The sequence below is a fragment of the Balaenoptera physalus genome (assembly GCF_965194825.1).
Source record: "Balaenoptera physalus genome assembly, chromosome: 1".
In the NCBI taxonomy this organism is placed as follows: domain Eukaryota; kingdom Metazoa; phylum Chordata; class Mammalia; order Artiodactyla; family Balaenopteridae; genus Balaenoptera; species Balaenoptera physalus.
In genome coordinates, this window is record NC_138882.1 from 177,746,696 (window position 1) to 177,769,026 (window position 22,331).

Consider the following 22,331-nt stretch of genomic DNA (forward strand, 5'->3'; position numbering starts at 1 on the left):
GAGGGGAAGACGCTCGGTAGCCAAGCAGCCTGGGTTGCCCCACCCCTTTTTCCTTCCGAGCCAATCATTAGCTAGTGTGGGCGGGGCCACGCGCCCCGCACTTGCGCGTTCAGTGGCGGTGGGGGGGCTCCAAGACGGCTGTGCCAAATCCCGAGATGAAGTCGCGGGTGGTGGGCGCCGAGCTATTGCTGCATCTGCTGCTGGTGCTCGGCGCGGTGCGGGCTCCGCGCTGCACCCACCCTGCGCGCTGCACCGACCCTCCGCGCCGCTACACCGCGGACTGGCCGAGTCTGGACTCCCGGCCGCTGCCGGCCTGGTTCGACGAGGCCAAATTCGGAGTGTTTGTGCACTGGGGCGTGTTTTCGGTGCCGGCCTGGGGCAGTGAGTGGTTCTGGTGGCACTGGAAGGGCGAAAAACTGCCACAGTACGAGAGTTTCATGAATGAGAACTACCCGCCCAATTTCACCTATGGCGACTTCGGGCCAAGATTCACTGCGCGCTTCTTCCACCCGGACAGCTGGGCCAACCTGTTCGAGGCCGCCGGGGCCAAGTGAGTGCCGCCGCGGGGGGCGGGCAGGGCCCCCCTTCCCCGGCTAGGGCCGACCCGAGCGCCAGGAAGGGGCTTAGGCAGGTGAAAACCGAGCTGGGGGGAGGCTAGGCGACTTGCCGGGTCACACAGGTGTCCGTCTGACTTCAGATACCGGGGGTACTCTGTTTTGCCTCCTGAAGGATGCAGTATTGAATATGGCACGCCTGATCCTAAAAAGGTGCGTCTGGTTGAGGATTAGAAGGAAATAAAGGTTTCCGGTTGGTGGCTGACTGCAAAGCCCTCAGTGCCTGCACCTGAATATTGAGAGGACTGAGCTAAGTGATACCTCATGTCCCTTCCGGGTCAACAAGGCAATCAGGATTCCAGGATTTTAAGCCGGTGGTATGGAGTCTGATCCTAGTTCATCTGCGAACTTGAACAAGGCATTTTACCTCCTTACCGCCTCCTTCCATGGTTGTAGACAGGGATTGTGTTCTTCCTTTCAGCTTTAATATGTCCTGGAGGGAAGGGAGTTCTGGTGTGCAGTGTATTTGGGCAACAATACAGATTCTCTTTCAGCTGCTCTTCTCAATGCCTTGCACGTAGAGAGTGCTCAAGAAATGTCAGAATTGTTTTGAGAACTGTTGCAACTTGCTTGTGGATGGTTCAGAGAACTGAAAGTGCAGAGCACTGGGGCTGGGAAGAGAGAGGCAAGGACTCACAAGGCTGTTGAAGGCTGGGGCTAGTCCTGAAGGAATCATCCTTGAAGACAGGATGTTGCAGGTAGTAAGTCAAGGAATGGTGACCCTGAGGCTGCTGGGCGGGAAGTGGGTTGGAGGAGAGTAAGAATGAAGGCAGGTAGGTTTCCCGGCTCCTGGCTTAGGGCAGTCTTCCATCTTCCAGGTTTTAGTTTCTCTTGGACTTTAAGTTCTCTTGTACTAAATAGAAATTACAACTGATATTTAGTGTTTGCAATTAAGTGTGTGGGAATATTAAGCCTTGAATAAACAAAGGAGGAGTTCACTATCTTCCAGAAGCCTTAGAAATCCATAATTTTCAAATGAAGAAGTTAAAATCTGGGAGACATACTTTGTCCAGGACAAGATGCCCTTGCTATGGACAAGATGACTGGCCCAGACAGAAGAAGGGAACTAATGTCCTAGACTCCAAATCCCGTGACTCTAAGGTGAAGGTTCTTTCCACCACACCAGGGGTCTGCAACCATGGCCAGAGGGATTGGTCCTCTGCCTATTTTGGTAAGTTTCTTGAGATGAGAAGGATTTTTACATTTTAAGAGGTTGCTTTAAAGAAGTAGAAGAAGAATATGCCACAGAGAGGACTTTGATCCACAGAGCCTGAAATACTGTCTAGACCTTAAAGTCTTGAGCTCTCCACATCGGCCAGTGATTAAATTGTCACATGTGAGCACCAGCTATTTTTCTGCCATAAAAGTAAATGAAATGGTGAGTGATTTGGTTGTTATTTCAACACTTGCCTTTTCTCCCCTTTTCTTTTGGCCTTTTGTCACCTCTGTGAATGAGAGCCAATTCATATGGGCTTGGTAAAACAGCTTACTTTTTTATCATCCGCTATTTCCAGTAGAGATTTCTTTCTCCTTTAGGGCAAAGGGTTTTTTAAAAGAAACTAATCATCGATACACAGAAGGGTTGAAGAACTGGAAAGCCAAGGTGTACATATTTTCCCTTACCTATTCCTTCATTCTTTCCAAGTCTCCTGCTTGTTTGGGAACTAAGGACTGTGGCTTCCCTGAGTTTGCTTTCATTCCTGGAGCAATACCCAAGGGGTGTTGTGACTGAAGCAACTCCCTGGGTGTCACTAATATAGTCACTCATACAAGTACAGTTGACCCTTGAACAACATGGGTTTAAACTGCATGGATCCACTTATATGCGGATTTTTTCCAATAAATATACTGGAAAAATTTTTGGAGATTTGCGACAATTTGAAAAACTCACAGAAATATCGAAAATTAAGAAAAAGTTAGGTATGTCACGAATGCATAAAATATATAGACACTAGTCTATTTTATCATTTACTACCATAAAATATATACAAATCTATTGTAAAAAGTTAAAATTTATCAAAAGTTACACACACACTTTCAGACCGTACATGGTGCCACTCACAGAAGTGTAAAGAAACGTAAAGATGCAGTATTAAATCATACTGACATTTTACGCCACAACTACTGAGCCCGTGTGCTACAACTACTGAAGCCCGCGCACCTGGAGCCCGTGCTCTACAACAAGAGAAGCCACCGCGATGAGAAGCCTGCGCGCCACAACGAAGAGTAGCCCCCGCTCGCCGCAACTAGAGAAAGCCTGCGCGCGGCAACAAAGACCCAATGCAGCCAAAAAAAAAAAAAAAAAGGTGCGGGGTGAAGGGTTTCAAGATTCGGATCTTGGAGAAATTCAGGAACTAATTAACATCACACCTGAGGAATTAACAGAGGACAGCTTGAGGGAGATGAGTGCTTCTGAACAAGTGCAGAGGAAGGAGATGTAGAAGAAGCAGTGCCAGAAGACAGATTGACGTTAGACAATCTGGCAGAAGGATTCTGATTACTCAAGACAGCTTTTGACTTCTTTTACCACATGGACCCTTCTATGATATGAGCACTGAAACTAAAGCAAACAGTGAGGACTTCCCTGGTGGTCCCGTGGTTAAGACTCCGCACTTCCAGTGCAGGGAGCACAGGTTTGATCCCTGGTCTGAGAACTAAGATCCCACATGTCAAGCAGTGCAGACAAACAAACAAAGCAAATAGTGGAAGAAGGATTGGTATCATGTAGAAGCATTTTTAGAGAAATGTAAAAGCAGAAAAGGCAGACAGAAATTGCGATGTATTTCCATAATGTTACACTGAATGCCTGCCTCTCCTGCCTCCCTGTCCACCTCTTCTGCCTCTGCCACCCCGAGACAGCAAGACCCACCCCTCCTCTTCCTCTTCTTCTTCAACCTACTCACCATGAAGACCTTTATGATGATCCACTTCCACTTAATGAACAGTGAGTAATCATTATGCCATACAGTTAATAAACGTATCTGCTGTGTATGTGTGTAAGTGTCTTCATGTGAAAACCTAAGAACTGGACGGCAAGGACTGTATGAAACGTTGTTGTGTCATCATCATCATCATCATTGCCTGAGTATTCAGCACGTAGAACATCATATGCAAGATTGGTATGGAAGTGAATAGCCAATCCTTACATAAGCATAAGGTAAGTGACACAATAAAAAATTACTAATGTATCCGTTTTCTTACTGTTTTAAAACTTTGCTTTCAAAGAATTACATTACCATACAGTATGCCCTCCCCTCAACCCCCTCATAATTGGATAAACTGTGTATCAGCCTATCATCACAGGCAAGTAGTTTTTTTTTTTTAATGTAACAATGTTTCCAATACTGTGTTATGAATAGGATTATAATACCATATGCCATAAAAATTTTATAATGATTCATTCATTAGTGTATCGGCTAGGCTACCATGAAGCAATCATATTGATTACACTAGGCTACTGTAAAGCAATCATATTGCTGCTTCTTCATTGTCAATGCACGAATTGTTATACCTGCAAATAAATATGAATTTCTTTTTCACATTAGCTTTACACTTTTTTTTTTTTTTTTTTTTTTTTTTTAAAACTAGGATCAGTGAGAAGATTTTGAAATTTTATCTGGTAGACCTCCGGCCGTTTGCTGGTACTACAGCCATCTTTTTTTTTTTTTTAAGTATTTTTAAAATTTATTTATTTATTTATGGCTGTGTTGGGTCTTCGCTTCTGTGCGAGGGCTTTCTCTAGTTGTGGCAAGCGGGGGCCACTCTTCATTGCGGTGCGCGGGCCTCTGACTATCGCAGCCTCTCTTGTTGCGGAGCACAGGCTCCAGACGCACAGGCTCAGTAATTGTGGCTCACGGGCCCAGTTGCTCCGCGGCATGTGGGATCTTCCCAGATCAGGGCTCGAACCCATGTCCCCTGCATTGGCAGGCAGACTCTCAACCATTGCGCCACCAGGGAAGCCCCAGCTTTTCACTTTTTTTTTTTTTTTAAATGGAACTGTCATTTTCAGGTTATCTTTTCTTTTTTTTTTTAAATTTTTAATTATTTATTTCTTTCTTTCTTTATTTATGGCTGTGTTGGGTCTTCGTTTCTGTGCGAGGGCTTTCTCTATTTGCGGCAAGTGGGGGCCACTCTTCATCGCGGTGCGCGGGCCTCTCACTATCGCGGCCCCTCTTGTTGCGGAGCACAGGCTGCAGACGCGCAGGCTCAGTAGTTGTGGCTCACGGGCCTAGTTGCTCCGCGGCATGTGGGATCTTCCCAGACCAGGGCTCGAACCCGTGTCCCCTGCATTGGCAGGCAGATTCTCAACCACTGCGCCACCAGGGAAGCCCCCTTTTCACTTTTTATATCTAGTTTTAGTAATAATTATAACATCTGCAGTGTTTTCTATCATGTAAGACAATATTGATGTAGGTACTGACAGGTGGTTCATCTTGTAAACAGACAATGTAAACTTATGGTATCAATAAATACAATACAGTACTATAAACGTATTTTCTCTTATGATTTTCTTAAAAACATTTTCTTTTCTCTAGCTTACATTATTGTATTAATACAGTACATAATACATATAACCTACAAAATGGGTGGGGTTTTTTGTTTGTTTGTTTGTTTTTGTCCACGCTGCATGGCATGCAGGATCTTAGTTCCCCGACCAGGGATCGAACCTGTGCCCCCTGCATTGGAAGCGTAGACTCTTAACCACCGGACTGCCAGGGAAGTCCCCCAAAATGGGCATTAATCAATCATTTATGTTATTGGTAAGGCTTCCAGTCAAGAGTAGGCTATTAGTAGTTAAGTTTTCGGGGAGTCAAGAGTTATACATGGATTTTCTTCTGCACAGGGGGTTGACACCCCTCACCCCCACGTTGTTCAAGGGTGAACCATACGTTTCCTGTAGTCAAGTTCTCCCAACCATTTTAAAAGCCTCAGGCATACCAGGTAAGTTTGTGCCGGTGGCCCACTGCCCACTTCCTTTGTTCATATGGTTTCAATGTCCACAGGTATGTAGTCCTGACAACAAAGCATCACGAAGGCTTCACAAACTGGCCAAGTCCTGTGTCTTGGAACTGGAACTCTAAGGATCTGGGGCCCCATCGTGATTTGGTTGGTGAGTTGGGAACAGCCATCCGAAATAGGTGTGTGTCCGCAGATGATTGTTCCATCATCACTTTTGATCTAGCCATCCAATGTGCTGTGCCTTCTCTACTCTTGTGTGTTTTCTAAGTTTGCATTTAACCAGTACCTTGAAGGGCTTCTGGCCTTGAATTAGCAGTGTTTGATGCTTGGCAGTTTTCATATGACCAAAGGTGACACCATCAGAGAAGTTCATAGCCCTGTCTGCTTAGGTGAAGGATACCCAGCGTAGACCCCAATGCTTCGTTTGCATTCTGCAAAGGATTTTTTCTGGAAAGCCTACCAACCCTAGGCCTTTTCCAGTATCTGATGGAGGCCAGGGTTGGGCCTCTCATCTTTGTGTCCTCCTTAGCTGTCAACACAGAGCTTTGAAGGCATTCAGGGAAGGTTTAGATGAATAATAGATCAAGAGAGAACTGAAAAGGGCAGTTAAAGCAGCAAAAAGTGAGATAAGGAGCCACCCTGTTGATTCTAATTAATATTTTCTAATATTTGCCACTTAATAAAAAGTAACTTCCCAAGATCAAAATGCTGGGAAGTGGCAGAGGTGGGATTTGAACCCAGGTATTCTGGTTTTGGATCCTATATTTCTGGGTATGTTTGCCTCTAAGGAGGAAAAGTGGTGTTTGTGTCATGCCCAATCTCAGCTGTATTGTGATTTGGCAAACTTGATGTCCTATTTAAGGGGTAGACCAGCTGCCTGTTTGTATAAGTAAAGTTTGACTGGAACACAGTTGTGCCCATTCATTTATGCATTGTCTCTGGCTGCTTTCAAGCTACAATTGCAGAGTTGGGATAGAGATCGCAAGGCCTGCAAACCCTCAAATATTATCTGGTCCATTGAGAAAGCATTTGCTGACTTATGTCACCGGTTAAATATTCAGTTTCCCAATGCTGTGCTCTGCTAATAGTCCTGCTGGAAGACTCTGAGGTGTTGATTAGATCTGGACTCTAAGATCCTTGATTTTTACCTTCTTTATATTTATTAGTCCCTGAATCACGTGATGAAATACTTAACATCAATTGTTTCTGTCTTATCTGTGCCATTGCAATGTTACATTTACTTCTTACTTGTATTATAGCGTTTCCAAAACACTCACTATTCTTAACTCAAAACAAGCTTTATTGTGTATGAAAATAGGTCACTTTAACCATAGTTCGTTTGGGGAACGTTAAGAACTATTTTTTTTTTTTTAGAATTTTATTTTTTTGTACGGCAGGTTCTCATTAGTTATCCATTTTATACATATTAGTGTATATATGTCAATCCCAGTCTCCCAATTCATCACACCATCCCCCCGCCACTTTCCCCCCTTGGTGTCCATACGTTTGTTCTCTACATCTGTGTCTCTATTTCTGCCCTGCAAACCAGTTCATCTGTACCATTTTTCTAGGTTCCACATATATGCGTTAATATACGATATCTGTTTTCTCTTTCTGACATACTTCACTGTGTATGACAGTCTCTAGATCCATCCACGTCTCTACAAATGACCCAATTTCGTTCCTTTTTATGGCTGAGTAATATTCCATTGTATATATGTACCACATCTTCTTTATCCATTCGTCTGTCGATGGGCATTTAGGTTGCTTCCATGACCTGGGTATTGTAAATAGTGCTGCAATGAACATTGGGGTGCATGTGTCTTTTTGAATTATGGTTTTCTCTGGGTATATGCCCAGTAGTGGGATTGCTGGGTCATATGGTAATTCTATTTTTAGTTTTTTAAGGAACCTCCATACTGTTCTCCATAGTGGCTGTATCAATTTACATTCCCACCAACAGTGCAAGAGGGTTCCCTTTTCTCCACACCCTCTCCAGCATTTGTTGTTTGTAGATTTTCTGATGATGCCCCTTCTAACTGGTGTGAGGTGATACCTCATTGTAGTTTTGATTTGCATTTCTCTAATAATTAGTGATGTTGAGCAGCTTTTCATGTGCTTCTTGGCCATTTGTATCTCTTCCTTGGAGAAATGTCTATGTAGGTCTTCTGCCCATTTTGGATTGGGTTGTTTGTTTTTTTAATATTGACTGCATGAGCTGTTTATATATTTTGGAGATTAATCCTTTGTCTGTTGATTCGTTTGCAAATATTTTCTCCCATTCTGAGGGTTGTCTTTTCGTCTTGTTTGTAGTTTGCTTTGCAAAAGCTTTTAAGTTTCATTAGGTCCCATTTGTTTATTTTTGTTTTTATTTCCATTACTCTAGGAGATAGATCAAAAAAGATCTTGCTGTGATATATGTCAAAGAGTGTTCTTCCTATGTTTTCCTCTAAGAGTTTTATAGTGTCCAGTCTTACATTTAGGTCTCTAATCCATTTTGAGTTTATTTTTGTGTATGGTGTTAGGGAGTGTTCTAATTTCATTCTTTTACATGTAGCTGTCCAGTTTTCCCAGCACCACTTATTGAAGAGACTGTCTTTTCTCCATTTTATAGCCTTGCCTCCTTTGTCATAGATTAGTTGACCATAGGTGTGTGGGTTTATCTCTGGGCTTTCTCTCCTGTTCCATTGATCTATATTTCTGTTATTGTGCCAGTACCATACTGTCTTGATTACTGTAGCTTTGTAGTATAGTCTGAAGTCAGGGAGTTTGATTCCTCCAGCTCCATTTTTTTCTCTCAAGACTGCTTTGGCTATTCGGGGTCTTTTGTGTCTCCATACAAATTTTAAGATTTTTTGTTCTAGTTCCGTAAAAAATGCCATTGGTAATTTGATAGGGATTGCATTGAATCTGTAGATTGCTTTGGGTAGTATAGTCATTTTCACAATATTGATTCTTCCAATCCAAGAACATGGTATATCTCTCCATCTGTTGGTATCATCTTTAATTTCTTTCAACAGTGTCTTATAGTTTTCTGCATACAGGTCTTTTGTCTCCCTAGGTAGGTTTATTCCTAGGTATTTTATTCTTTTTGTTGCAGTGGTAAATGGGAGTGTTTCCTTAATTTCTCTTTCAGATTTTTCATCATTAGTGATAGGAATGCAAGAGATTTCTGTGCATTAATTTTGTATCCTACAACTTTACCAAGTTCATTGATTAGCTCTAGTAGTTTTCTGGTGGCATCTTTAGGATTCTCTATGTATAGTATCATGTCATCTGCAAACAGTGACAGTTTTACTTCTTCTTTTCCAATTTGTATTCCTTTTATTTCTTTTTCTTCTCTGATTGCCGTGGCTAGGACTTCCAAAACTATGTTGAATAAGAGTGGCGAGAGTGGACATCCTTGTCTTGTTCCTGATCTTAGAGGAAATGCTTTCAGTTTTTCACCATTGAGAATGATGTTTGCTGTGGGTTTGTCAAATATGGCCTTTATTATGTTGAGGTAGGTTCCCTCTATGCCCACATTCTTGAGAGTTTTTATCATAAATTGGTGTTGAATTTTGTCAAAAGCTTTTTCTGCATCTATTGAGATGATCATATGGTTTTTATTCTTCAGTTTGTTAATATGGTGTATCACCTTGATTGATTTGCATATATTGAAGAATGCTTGCATCCTTGGGATAAATCCCACTTGATCATGGTGTATGATCCTTTTAATGTGTTGTTGGAGTCTGTTTGCTAGTATTTTGTTGAGGATTTTTGCATCTATATTCATCAGTGATATTGGTCTGTAATTTTCTTTTTTGTCATATCTTTGTCTGGTTTTGGTATCAGGGTGATGGTGGCCTCAGAGAATGTGTTTGGGAGTGTTCCTTCCTCTGCAATTTTTTGGAAGAGTTTGAGAAGGATGGGTGTTAGCTCTTCTCTAAATGTTTGATAGAATTCACCTGTGAAGCCATCTGGTCCTGGACTTTTGTTTGTTGGAAGATTTTTTTAAAAATTAATTAATTAATTAATTTATTTATTTATTTATGGCTGTGTTGGGTCTTCGTTTCTGTGTGAGGGCTTTCTCTAGTTGTGGCAAGCGGGGGCCACTCTTCATTGCGGTGCACGGGCCTCTCACTATTGTGGCCTCTCTTGTTGCGGAGCACAGGCTCCAGACGCGCAGGCTCAGTAATTGTGGCTCACGGGCCCAGCTGCTCTGCGGCATGTGGGATCTTCCCAGACCAGGGCTCGAACCCGTGTCCCCTGCATTAGCAGGCAGATTCTCAACCACTGCGCCACCAGGGAAGCCCTGTTGGAAGATATTTAATCACAGTTTCAATTTCATTACTTGTGATTGGTCTGTTCATATTTTCTATTTCTTCCTGGTTCAGTCTTGGAAGGTTATACCTTTCTAAGAATTTGTCCATTTCTTCCAGGTTGTCCATTTTATTGGCATAGAGTTGCTTGTAGTAGTCTCTTAGGATGCTTTGTATTTCTGTGGTGTCTGTTGTAACTTCTCCTTTTTCGTTTCTAATTTTATTGATTTGAGTCCTCTCCCTCTTTTTCTTAATGAGTCTGGCTAATGGTTTATCAATTTTGTTTATCTTCTCAAAGAACCAGCTTTTAGTTTTATTGATCTTTGCTATTATTTTCTTTGTTTCTATTTCATGTATTTCTGCTCTGATCGTTATGATTTCTTTCCTTCTACTAACTCTGGGTTTTGTTTGTTCTTCTTTCTCTAGTTCCTTTAGGTGTAAGTGTAGATTGTTTATTTGAGATTTTTCTTGTTTCTTGAGGTAGGCTTGTATTGCTATAAACTTCCCTCTTAGAACTGCTTTTGCTGTATCCCATAGGTTTTGGATCATCATGTTTTCATTGTCATTTGTCTCTATGTATTTTTTGATTTCCTCTTTGATTTCTTCAGTGATCTCTTGGTTATTTAGTAACGTATTGTTTAGCCTCCAGGTGTTTGTGTTTCTTACGTGTTTTTCCCTGTAATTTATTTCTAATCTCATAGCATTCTGGTCAGAAAAGATGTTTGATATGATTTCAGTTTTCTTAAATTTACTGAGGCTTGATTTGTGACCCAAGATGTGATTTATCCTGGAGAATGTTCCGTGCGCACTTGAGAAGAAAGTGTAATATGCTGTTTTTGGATGGAATGTCCTATAAATATCAATTAAATCTGTCTGGTCTATTGTGTCATTTAAAGCTTGTGTTTCCTTATTAATTTTCTGTTTGGATGATCTGTCCATTGATGTAAGTGAGGTGTTAAAGTCCCCCACTATTATTGTGTTACTGTCGATTTCCTCTTTTATAGCTGTTAGCAGTTGCCTTATGTATTGAGGTGCTCCTATGTTGGGTGCATATATAGTTATAATTGTTATATCTTCTTCTTGGATTGATCCCTTGATCATTATGTAGTGTCCTTCCTTGTCTCTTGTAACATTCTTTATTTTAAAGTCTATTTTATCTGATATGAGTATAGCTACTCCAGCTTTCTTTTGATTTCCATTTGCATGGAATATCTTTTTCCATCCCCTCACTTCCAGTCTGTATGTGTCCCTAGGTCTGAAGTGGGTCTCTTGTAGACAGCATATATATGGGTCTTGTTTTTGTATCCATTCAGCAAGCCTGTGTCTTTTGGTTGGAGCATTTAATCCATTCACGTTTAAGGTAATTATCGATATGTATGTATGTATTACCATTTTCTTAATTGTTTTGGGTGTGTTTTTGTAGGTCCTTTTCTTCTCTTGTGTTTCCCAGTTAGAGAAGTTCCTTTAGCATTTGTTGTAGAGCTGGTTTGGTGGTGCTGAATTCTCTCAGCTTTTGCTTGTCTGTAAAGCTTTTGATTTCTCCATAGAATCTGAATGAGATCCTTGCTGGGTAGAGTAATCTTGGTTGTAGGTTCTTCCCTTTCATCACTTTAAATATATCATGCCACTCCCTTCTGGCTTGTAGAGTTTCTGCTGAGAAATCAGCTGTTAACCTTATGGGAGTTCCCTTGTATGTTATTTGTCGTTTTTCCCTTGTTGCTTTCAATAATTTTTCTTTGTCTTTAATTTTTGTCAGTTTGATTACTGTGTGTCTCCACGTGTTTCTCCTTGGGTTTATCCTGCCTGGGACTCTCTGCACTTCCTGGACTTGGGTGGCTATTTCCTTTCCCATGTTAGGGAAGTTTTCGACTATAATCTCTTGAAATATTTTCTCAGGTCCTTTCTCTCTCTCTTCTCCTTCTGGGACCCCTATAATGCGAATGTTGTTGCGTTTAATGTTGTCTCAGAGGTCTCTTAGGCTGTCTTCATTTCTTTTCATCCTCTCTTCTTTATTCTGTTCCGTGGCATTGAATTCCACCATTCTGTCTTCCAGGTCACTTATCCGTTCTTCTGCCTCAGTTATTCTGCTATTGATTCCTTCTAGTGTATTTTTCATTTCAGTTATTGTATTGTTCATCTCTGTTTATTTGTTCTTTAATTCTTCTAGGTGTTTATTCTTTAATTCTTCTAGGTCTTTGTTAAACATTTCTTGCATCTTCTCGATCTTTGCCTCCATTCTTTTTCCGAGGTCCTGAATCATCTTCACTGTCATTATTCTGAATTCTTTTTCTGGAAGGTTTCCTATCTCCACTTCATTTAGTTGTTTTTCTGGGGTTTTATCTTGTTCCTTCATCTGGTACATAGCCCTCTGCCTTTTCATCTTGTCTGTCTTTCTGTGAATGTGGTTTTTGTTCCACAGGCTGCAGGATTGTAGTTCTTCTTGCTTCTGCTCACGTTAAGAACTATTAATAAATCTTATATGAAACAATAAACCTATATTAATTAATTGAGCTACACAAAAAATGTTACTAATGATTATTTGAGTGGTAAGATTTTAGATATTTTATTCTTTATACTTGTCTCTATTTTCTAGTATCTCTTCCATATGTATTCTTACGATTGACAGAAAACATTTTTTAATAGGACTACATGTTATTGAGATAATTGACTTAAAAGACAAAAGATGGTTTAAATGACATTTGGTGTTAAGATATTTATGTATAAAAATAATTTGTTATGTGTATTATCAAAAACATAGTAAGCCCAATCATTTTGCTTAAGTGAATGATGATATAATTTAAGGAAATGGTTGCGGATCCTGCCCCTCTGCGTGCCCTGTGGATAAGTTTCACTGAGATGTAAAAATGCTGCAACTGATTTTTCTTAAAATAAATTATCTTTTCTTTGCTTAATGACAGTTGCTGTCCTGTTTTTCTGTTTAAGGAACATACGCTATGGACTCTATCACTCACTCTTGGAATGGTTCCATCCTCTCTACCTACGTGATAAGAAAAATGGCTTCAAAACACAGCATTTTGTCCATGCAAAAACAATGCCAGAGCTATATGACCTTGTTAGCAGGTACAAAAGAGAAATTTTTTTGGCCTTATGACCTTCAGCAATGACACCTGAGCTTCTTATAGGATACTGTTAAGTTGAGGGGAAGGGGAAAAGGGGTAGGACATCAAAATAGTAAAAGTAGTGGTTGTGTTAAGACAAAATATATTTTTTCTTCCTACTTTTCAGAACTTTCATAATACGGTCATATTGCCTGTATAAATTGAAACCAACAAAACTGAGGATGGTAGTAAGTCAAAACTTCAGTTCCCTCCTTACATGCTATTTTCTTTGTCAGGACCTTGAAGAAGGGCAACATGGTCTAACGGACACTGAAGAGGATTTGGCATCTGGCAGATTTGTATTTGAATCCTGGCTCTTGTTACTTACAGGCCTTAAACAGGTCACCGTTCTGAGCCTCAGATTCTTGCTCTGTGAAGTGGGGCTAATAATGCCTTCTGTATAGGGCTCAGCATAGTATGTGAAAAGTATCTGTCACTATGCCTGGTACAGAATAATGGTGTTGTTATTACCATTATTCTTAAAATGATGACTTTTACTTTGGCATTTGTCCCTAGTCTTCACCACGTTTTATTCTGAGTTTACCCTTCTTGCTTCTGGGGGCTCCTAGAGGATGGTGGACCTTTAAAGATTAAGAGGCAGCCATCTCTGCCTGGACTCTCATTGTAGACCAGAAGACAAAAAAAAACTCCTTGCATCCAGATGACTTCTCTAAGGAAATAGTACAGTTGTAAGAGGTCAGCATAGGCTTTAAGTCAGAAATCCAGTTCTTTTTTCTTACTGACTGTATAGCCTTGAACAAACTACTTCATCTACCGAGAACTCAGTTTCTTTATCTGTTTATACATCACAGGGTTGTCGTGAGAATGAATGAGGTAATGAGTATAAAGTGCCTAGTACAGTTTCTCGTACACAGTGGAACACAGACCAACAGTGTTTCTCTCACCTCTCAGACAGGCAGTCATTTTCCTGGAATCAACCTGCTGTTCTAAGTAGTTACGGAGTACAGCACAAGATTAGGCATCAGGCAGATTTGCATGTGGGTTCCAGCTCCTGTTACTTACCAGCTTTGTCACCTAAAACAAAGTACCCTACTGAGCATTAGGTTCTTGCTTTCTAAAGTGAGAATAATAATGCTTACCTTATAGTTATAAATACACACACACACTCCCACCTCATAGGGCTCAGAGTAATAATATGTGAAAGATGCAACTGTGGCTCAAGTGAATTCATAGATTTTTATAGTCAAAGTTTTGCGTAGTTGTCCCCAAAAATGCATTTGGCAGAACAGTTCAAGCTCTTAGTACATCTTAAAAGCAGAAACATTAATCCTATAGTTCTGGAGCACCACTCTTTTCATTGGAATTAGTTGCCGGAAGGAAACCAGATTGTATGCACACTGATTACAACTCTACTTTTTAAGTTAAGACATTAAAAAGAAAAAGATTAGGAAATACACCAAAGTGCTGTGTATTAAACAGTGTTGTGTTAGCTAAGGGGTTTGTGTGTGTGTCTGTGTTGTCATTTTTGTCTCTTTAGTTTTCCACCTTCTCTGCACTGCGGTAGTTTTTTGGTACTTTCCAAATAGGAGAAAATTAATTTTTAAATATTTGTTGCAAAGATAGATCCATAAGACTTTACTATGAATGGATTCAGATAATAAACATTGTTTTCATTGCTTGTCTCTCAGGTACAAACCTGACTTGATTTGGTCTGATGGAGAGTGGGAATGTCCTGATACTTATTGGAACTCTACAAATTTTCTTGCTTGGCTCTACAATGATAGCCCAGTTAAGGTACATGATTATATGACTTATCTCTTACTTTTCTGTTTTGATAAAAGAAAATGTGAGGAACCAAGATCCAGAGTAATAACAATAATGACAAGAGCAACAATAATAAATAGTGATATCAACGTGGGTGTGGTAGGGATCAGGGAACTTAGTGGATGTTAAAGGTTTCTCCGTTAATTCTTTTTTGGCCCCTTACTTGGAGTATAATCTTTCTTCTTCTCCTTTAATTCTTGATTTTTACAAGATAGTTTTAAATCTTCTTAAATTTAAGTAGGCTAGAAATAGTATGTAGAAGTCCCAGACCACCATAGAGAAAATAAACTATTAAGTAAACAGACATTATAAATGAGAAAACCACCCCAAAAATTAATATATAAAACATGTAAAATTAAATGATAAGAATAAAATGTGAATATCTATGACTTCACCTACTCTATGTTGATTATGTAGTTTAACTCTTAAGGGGAAATTTCATTTCCCTTATATTCCAAATTCTTTTTTTTTAAATTAATTAACTTATTTTATTTTTTTGGCTGTGTTGGGTCTTCGTTGCTGCACACCAGCTTTCTCTAATTGAGACAAGCAGGGGCTACTCTTCGTTGCGGTGCACAGGCTTCTCATTGCAGCGGCTTCTCTTGTTGCAGAGCGCAGGCTCTAGGCGCATGGGCTTCAGTAGTTGTGGCACACGGGCTCAGTAGCTGTGGCTCACGGGCTCTAGAACGCAGGCTCTGTAGTTGTGGCGCACGGGCTTAGTTGCCGTGGATGGCATGTGGAATTTTCCCGGACCAGGACTGGAACCTGTGTCCCCTGCGTTGGCAGGTGGATTCTTTTTTTTTTTTTTTTTTTAATTTATTTATTTATTTTTGGCTGTGTTGGGTCCTCGTTTCTGTGCGAGGGCTTTCTCCAGTTGCGGCGAGCGGGGGCCACCCTTCGTTGCGGTGCGTGGGCCTCTCACCGTCGTGGCCTCTCTTGCAGCGGAACACAAGCTCCAGACACGCAGGCTCAGTAGTTGTGGCTCACGGGCCTAGTTGCTCCGCGGCATGTGGGATCTTCCCAGACCAGGGCCCGAACCCGTGTCCCCTGCATTGGCAGGCAGACTCTCAACCACTGCGCCACCAGGGAAGCCCTGGCAGGCGGATTCTTAACCACTGTGCCACCAGGGGAGTCCCTCCAAATTCCTGAGGGAACTTTGCCTACCTTGTCCTCTCCCCCATAATCAACACTATTACGCTGCACAATAGCTGCCCATTTAAAGTTTGTATTTCAGTACACTTACAAAGCAGCAGACATCTTAATCTTCACTATAGAAAATTTCAGAAATTTTACATAGTCTAGATTTGTTGTGGATTTTAAAGAAAAATCTAAGTATAAGACCAGTTTGAACTGAGCTTTCTTGGTAGATTCATAAACCTCTAAGGATCTCATTGGGTAAATATTACTAAATTCAGAAAATGGGGAGAAAGAAAAAAGGAAAGATCCTATGTGACAAACTGAAGCAAATTCAGATTGGTTTTCTGGGACTTGCGAGATGTGTGGGGACCTCTAGTGGCGCAGTATTGTGGTTCTTCCCAGATGGTCCTCAGGCTGGGGTGGCTCCGTTGTGGATCCTTGGGTGGGACACCACAGACCCTATTCTACCCACTCTTGTTCTGAATGCTCTCTCACACATTGGGAAAGAGGGTTGTTTTGGAGATATACTCATGTTAGGAAAGTACTTATAGGAGAAATAGTCCCTTCTCCTTATTCTCCATTCTCTCTAGTTCCCACGTGGCTCACTCCTGAGCTCTCCACAGGTCTTCCCTGGGAGGTCACCTTCCCCGTCACCCTATCTAAAATTGCAGCATGCCCCTGTCACACTGTATGTCTTTCTTTGCTTTATCTTTCTCTTACCACTAAGATATTGATATTGGCCTAACATATTTCAGATATCATTTACCTCATTACTATCTGTCTCCCTCACTAAAGTGTCAGCTTTGTGAGGGCAAGCGTTTGGGTCTGTTCACTGCTATGTCCCCAACCCCACGAACAGTACTTGGCCCAGGTAGGCGCATAGTAAGTATTGGTGCAATGTAAACTAAATCTGGCTCCTGGCCATTTATATTCTTTCCTGGAAGAAGAAACACTCCTGGATCGGTGTTCCCTGTTTATGTTCATCCCTAACTCTGCTGTGATGTCACATTATAATTTTTCACATATCTGTCTCCTCAGCTAGTCTCTGCTGGATTTCTGAGGGTAAGAACTGTGTTTTATTTACCCTATATAACCCAGTATGAGCCTCATAGTAATATTTTTTTAAAAACACTTATTTATTTATTTATTTGGCTACGTCAGGTCTTAGTTGCGGTGCGCGGGCTCAGTAGTTGTGGCACACGGGCTCTCTAATTGTGGCGCACGAGCTCTAGGGCACACGGGCTTAGTTGCCCCACAGCATGTGGGATCTTAGTTCCCCGACCAGGGATCGAACCTGCATCCCCTACACTGGAAGGTGGCTTGTTAACCACTGGACGGCCAGGGAAGTCCCTTATAGTAGTAGTAAACATTTACATTAAGTTATTCCATGTAAGGATTTCTCAAAGTTCAGCAAAACCTTGAGGGAAGGAAAAGAATGTCTGATTTTTTCTTACCTAAGTAAAGAAAGTCAGGGTTGTATCGTGGAAAGCATCCTGAGCTGGGTTCAAATACCTGATTCACAGGCCCAGCTTTCTGAAACTCTGCCTGGGGATGTGACCTCGGGCAAATCTCCTCCTCTCCATTTCTCCTCTGATAGAATAAGTGTTTTACTAGATGATTTAAACAGGCCATTCCAGCTCTGACATTACACATTGCTAGGCCAGGGTTTCTCAGCCTCGGTACTATTGACATTCGGGGCTGGGTTTTTCTTTGTTGTGAGGGGACTATCCTGTATGTTGTAAGATGTTTAGAAGCATCCCTGGTCTCCACCCACTAGGTGGCAGTAGCACCATCCCCAGTTGTGACAACCAAAAGAACTGTCTCTAGATTTTGCTAAAAGTCTCGCCCAGGGCAAAATGGCCCACAGTTAAGAAACACTGCTCTCGGGCTTCTCTGGTGGCGCAGTGGTTAAGAATCCGCCTGCCAATGCAGGGGACACGGGTTCAAGCCTTGGTCCGGGAAGATCCCACATGCCGCGGAGCAGCTAAGCCTGTGCACCACAACCACTGAGCCTGTGCTCTAGAGCCCATGAGCCACAACTACTGAGCCTGCGCACCACAGCTACTGAATCCTGCGCGCCTAGAGCCTGCGCACCACAATGAAGAGTAGCCCCCGCTCTCCGCAACTAGAGAAAGCCCACGCACAGCAATGAAGATCCAACACAGCCAAAAATAAAATAAAATTAAAAAAAAAAAGAAACACTGCGCTCGACTAAGTCTGCTTCTTGCTTGCAAGTAGGCACCTAATATATCAAATTGTGTTACGTAAGGAAACTAAATGATTTTACCCCCGATGACCCCGGTACTCCTTCCTCCTTTAGGATGTTGTTGTAGTAAATGACCGATGGGGTCAGAACTGTTCCTGTCGCCATGGAGGATACTACAACTGTCAAGATAAATTCAAGCCAGAGACCTTGCCAGATCACAAGTGGGAGATGTGCACCTCAATAGACAAGCTGTCCTGGGGCTATCGTCGTGACATGGCAATGGCTGACATCACAAGTGAATCTCGAATCATTTCGGTAAGAGCACCTGTGAGGTAGTGATTTGTTAACTACCTTCTGACTAAGAGTGGTGGAAGCACTGTGGATGGAAGTGCAGGCTGATAGATCCCTTTAGGGTTATTGAACACACTCATAAAACCTGTCCTAAGGAACTAGGTATAATTAAGATGAGTTCTGTACAGAGACGTTTTTCCCAGGATTATTTTCAGTTTGACATTTGGGTTGTTTCAATTTCTTGCAACCATAAAGGAATAATTACGTAGATTTAGGGATTTTCCTTAACCATTAAAATGTTTCTGAATGTAATATTGATTAATGCTTAGAGGGTTGATGTAGTATCACAACTATATAGAAGTAGCGGCATAGGAAAAACACCAAAAGGAAACATCAAAAGTTAATGGTGTGATGTCTTTGGGGTACTATAACAAAACCTCCTTTTTAAAATATTCTGTATGTAGCCTTAATTTTTCTGGGCTGCCTTGAAGTGCTACCGTTTGAGGTCACACTAAACACACACGCATCCCACTCCAAAAATCTTAAAGAATATATCTCTTTACAGCATGTTTTCCTGAAGGGGCAACATACACATTTATATAGCCCACCACATACACAGTGTCCTGAAATTCATCAGATCTTTTCTACCTCCCCAGAGTCTCCATAGCACCTGCTCTAAATCTCTCCTCTCTGATCCCTGTATTCTCTCTGGATGGCTCCATGGGATTCCTTCATGGCCAAGTGCTCTGTTTTCAGTTCCCCTGCTCACACTCTGTGCTTCTGAAACACGACCCTTCCCACTGCATATGGCACCACAGCAGGTGCCGGTTCACGGGGAAGTGCCTGTGATTACTCCCTGGAATTTGAGTTAATATATTTCTCCACCTTGTAGCAGGATTTTAAAATTTTCTCATATAAGCCTATCCTGCTTTTATAATGACAAAAATGTATAGTATTTTCCAAAGGGTAAAGGATATTCACAAAACAGAGGGAGAATGTAGCCTAGATTCTTTTTCTTCCCTTCATCTGTGTGTTCTAAGCATTTCTCCAGTCTTGGCATTCAGAGCTGGGATTTCCTTGTTTCTGTTCTCTCCAGGAACTGATTCAGACAGTAAGTTTGGGAGGCAACTATCTTCTCAACATTGGACCAACTAAAGATGGACTGATTGTTCCCATCTTCCAAGAAAGGCTTCTTGCTGTTGGGAAGTGGCTGAGCATCAATGGGGAGGCTATCTATGCCTCCAAACCATGGAGGGTACAATCTGAAAAAAACACGACCTCTGTGTGGTGAGTCTAGTCTTCTGTTACGTGCAGGAATGGGATGTGGGCCATCCTGAGCTGGCATCTCCTTGGGTCCACAGTGGTACAAGCCAGGCTGGGAGTCATCTTGAGGAAATGCAGAAGCGGTCCTTTTGCTATTCAATTTGTGCCCAGGTTTATGTTTTAGGCCCCAGGGTATCTTTGACTAGTAAGGGAGGCCGAAGGCTTGGTGAAAAAAGAAGGAGCTACAAAGTATCAGTCAATTTGCTTGACAATGTTACCCCACCTCCTAAAAATACTAACAGCTGATATTTGTACAACATCCACAATATGCAGGCTTCATTCTAAATTCTTTCCCCTCATTTAATCCTGTCAACAATCCCACCAAGTTGATACTATCATTATCAGGTTACAAGTGAGAAAGCAGACTCAGGGCAGTAATATCACTTGCCTAGAATTACAGAGCTACTAAATGGAGAAGTCACGATTCATACTTGGATTGTGGATCTAGTTATTTGATCTTGCGCTTCAGTTTTTTTCAACTGCAAAATGGGGTGATGATGTGTAACTTCCTAGAGTGTTTGTGAGGGTTAAATGAGATAACATATGTAAAGTATCAGCAGAGTGCCAGGCACAAACTAACTGCTCAGTGAAAGACCTCTGTAAGTGTTATACCAGAGAGCAGGGGTCTTTGGATCAGGGGAAACACATTCATCGTTCTGTTTTGGATGAGTTTCTATTTAGTGATTTTCACCCTCTTCTCTAAGCATGATGAAATCTCAGAACAACAAACTTGTCTTGGGAATTCCCTGGTGGTCCAGTGGTTAGGACTCTGCGCTTTCACTGCCATGGGCCAGGGTTCGATCCCTGGTCGGGGAGCTAAGATTCCGCAAGCTGTGTTGGGTGGCCAAAAATTTAAAAATAAAAAAAAATTTTTAAATTAAAAACAAAAACCCAAATTTGTCTTCATTGCACACCTTGCCCTTGTTATATCCTTGGCTGTTTTCATATGGATTTGGAGTCAAAGAATGATTTGAATAATGAGGCAAATGGCTTCAGTGTGAGATAACTAGTATAAGAGTTAAAAAATTTTTTAAGAAAACTTAGAACCCCATCCAGAGAGAAAATGGAAGATATCACCAGAAAGAATCTTCCAGGGCTGCTTTCTTCCCATGGACCTTAATTGGTATCGAGTTATTAGTGCTTCCTCGTAGCAGTGACAGACTGAAGGTCTTGGAATTGGTAGATAATTGAAAGGGGAACATGTAAGGTCATGTGGCAGGGTAATAAGCCAGGTATCTTTGACAGTGATGTTTCTTTTTTCCCAGGTATACCTCAAAAGGATCAGCTGTTTATGCCATTTTTCTGCATTGGCCAGAAGATGGAATCTTAAGCCTTAAATCCCCTATAACTACTTCAACTACAGAGGTAAAGAGCCTCAGTCAGTCTTGTCAGGGATGTAACTTTTTGTAAAGGAATTGGCAAGCCTTCTCTAATTCTTCCCTCCTTCCCCAGGTTTCTCCCGTATTTATTCCCCTTTTGGACTGTCTTCCCTGCCATGGCCCAGCATAGTTGTTTCCCACCATGTTCAGGCCACAGTCTGTGCTCATCAGTGCATTAATGTTTTTTCCATTACCTTTTGCTTTCTACAGGTAACAATGCTGGGAATCGAAAAGCATCTGAAGTGGTCCCCAAATCCAGGTAAAGGTCTCCTCGTGTACCTGCCCCAGTTACCACCCTCTGCTCTTCCGACTGAGTTTGCTTGGACTGTAAAGCTGACAGGAGTGGAGTGATCATTGGAGTTCAACAAGAAAGGGACACTGCCTGCACTTTGATTTTCCTCTTATAGTACCATCACTGTAATAAACTGCTCTTGTCTACTCACACGTCTCTTTTCCAACGCATTTTAATAAAAGGAATGAATTACGTTACGCTGATGTCTCACAGGATCAAAGATCTGAGATCGATTGCTAGCATCTCTCTCTCTGATCAGCAGAAGGGATTGAACAGTTAAGCTCATCCTAACTTTGGGAATTATCTACAATGGAAACTTCACTCTATTCTGTGTTTCATAACCTGCTTGTTTACTCAAATGACTTCAGATCAAGAATAAGCCAAGTCATCCCGTTGCCTATGGGAGGAGCTGAAAAGGATTTGGCAAAATCCACCACATGCTATTTATTTAGCATCAAATGTGACCAATTACCCCCACCTACCCCCAGGAGCAGGAGATCCTGGAGGGGAAGGAAAATGCTTCCTAGTCTGCTAATAGTCAGCTTTTTAGAAGTTTCCAAAGCAAACTAAGAGCTCTGAAATTCAGTCTATATACAGTGATACTATGAAGAAAATGAATGTGATTCTGCCCTGCTTTCTTGAATACAATCAAATAAATAAATTTGTACATCAAACTATTTTCTACCAAAAAGCATGTTGTAGCTTTCTTCCAGTTTCTATATGGATTGCTTATAGCCTTACGTTTATGTTTTATAAAAAAGTAGAAGGGGGGTAACCTGCCAAGTCTCTTTAATGCAGATCAAAGAAAGTAATTCCTTTGGTTCTTCTACTCCTCACTTCTAGTACCATTCTTTTGAGGTGACTATCAGTTCACCCTCTTTAATTGTTATAGATCTAATAAAGTTTTCTGTTTCTTTTTTATTTA

General features: G+C 41.4%; 1 protein-coding gene across 5 annotated transcripts; it reads left to right on the forward strand.

The window, feature by feature from the left end:
* Positions 1-97: 97 nt before the first annotated feature.
* FUCA1 (alpha-L-fucosidase 1) lies at positions 98-22,331 on the forward strand. Of its 5 annotated transcripts, none has more exons than XM_082451485.1 (9): positions 467-550; positions 3,474-3,558; positions 5,618-5,752; positions 12,818-12,955; positions 14,643-14,748; positions 18,236-18,436; positions 19,509-19,699; positions 21,001-21,100; positions 21,325-22,331. In XM_082451485.1, exons 1-9 carry the CDS (start codon positions 469-471, stop codon positions 21,463-21,465), a joined length of 1,179 nt encoding a protein of 392 aa, XP_082307611.1. In that variant the 5' UTR covers positions 467-468; the 3' UTR covers positions 21,466-22,331. The 5 variants fall into 5 exon arrangements, with proteins under 5 accessions (XP_082307609.1, XP_082307607.1, XP_082307611.1 ...); XM_082451482.1 differs by lacking the exon at positions 467-550 and adding an exon at positions 1,447-1,785; XM_082451481.1 differs by lacking the exon at positions 3,474-3,558 and having other exon boundaries at positions 99-550.

Bases quoted from the DNA above. Each gene is read 5' to 3' on its own strand.
- FUCA1 (XM_082451481.1), top strand. From the start codon at position 156: ATGAAGTCGCGGGTGGTGGGCGCCGAGCTATTGCTGCATCTGCTGCTG. The intron at 12,956-14,642 runs GTACAAAAGAGA...CTTGTCTCTCAG, and splicing joins CTATATGACCTTGTTAGCAG to GTACAAACCTGACTTGATTT. The intron at 18,437-19,508 runs GTAAGAGCACCT...TGTTCTCTCCAG, and splicing joins GTGAATCTCGAATCATTTCG to GAACTGATTCAGACAGTAAG.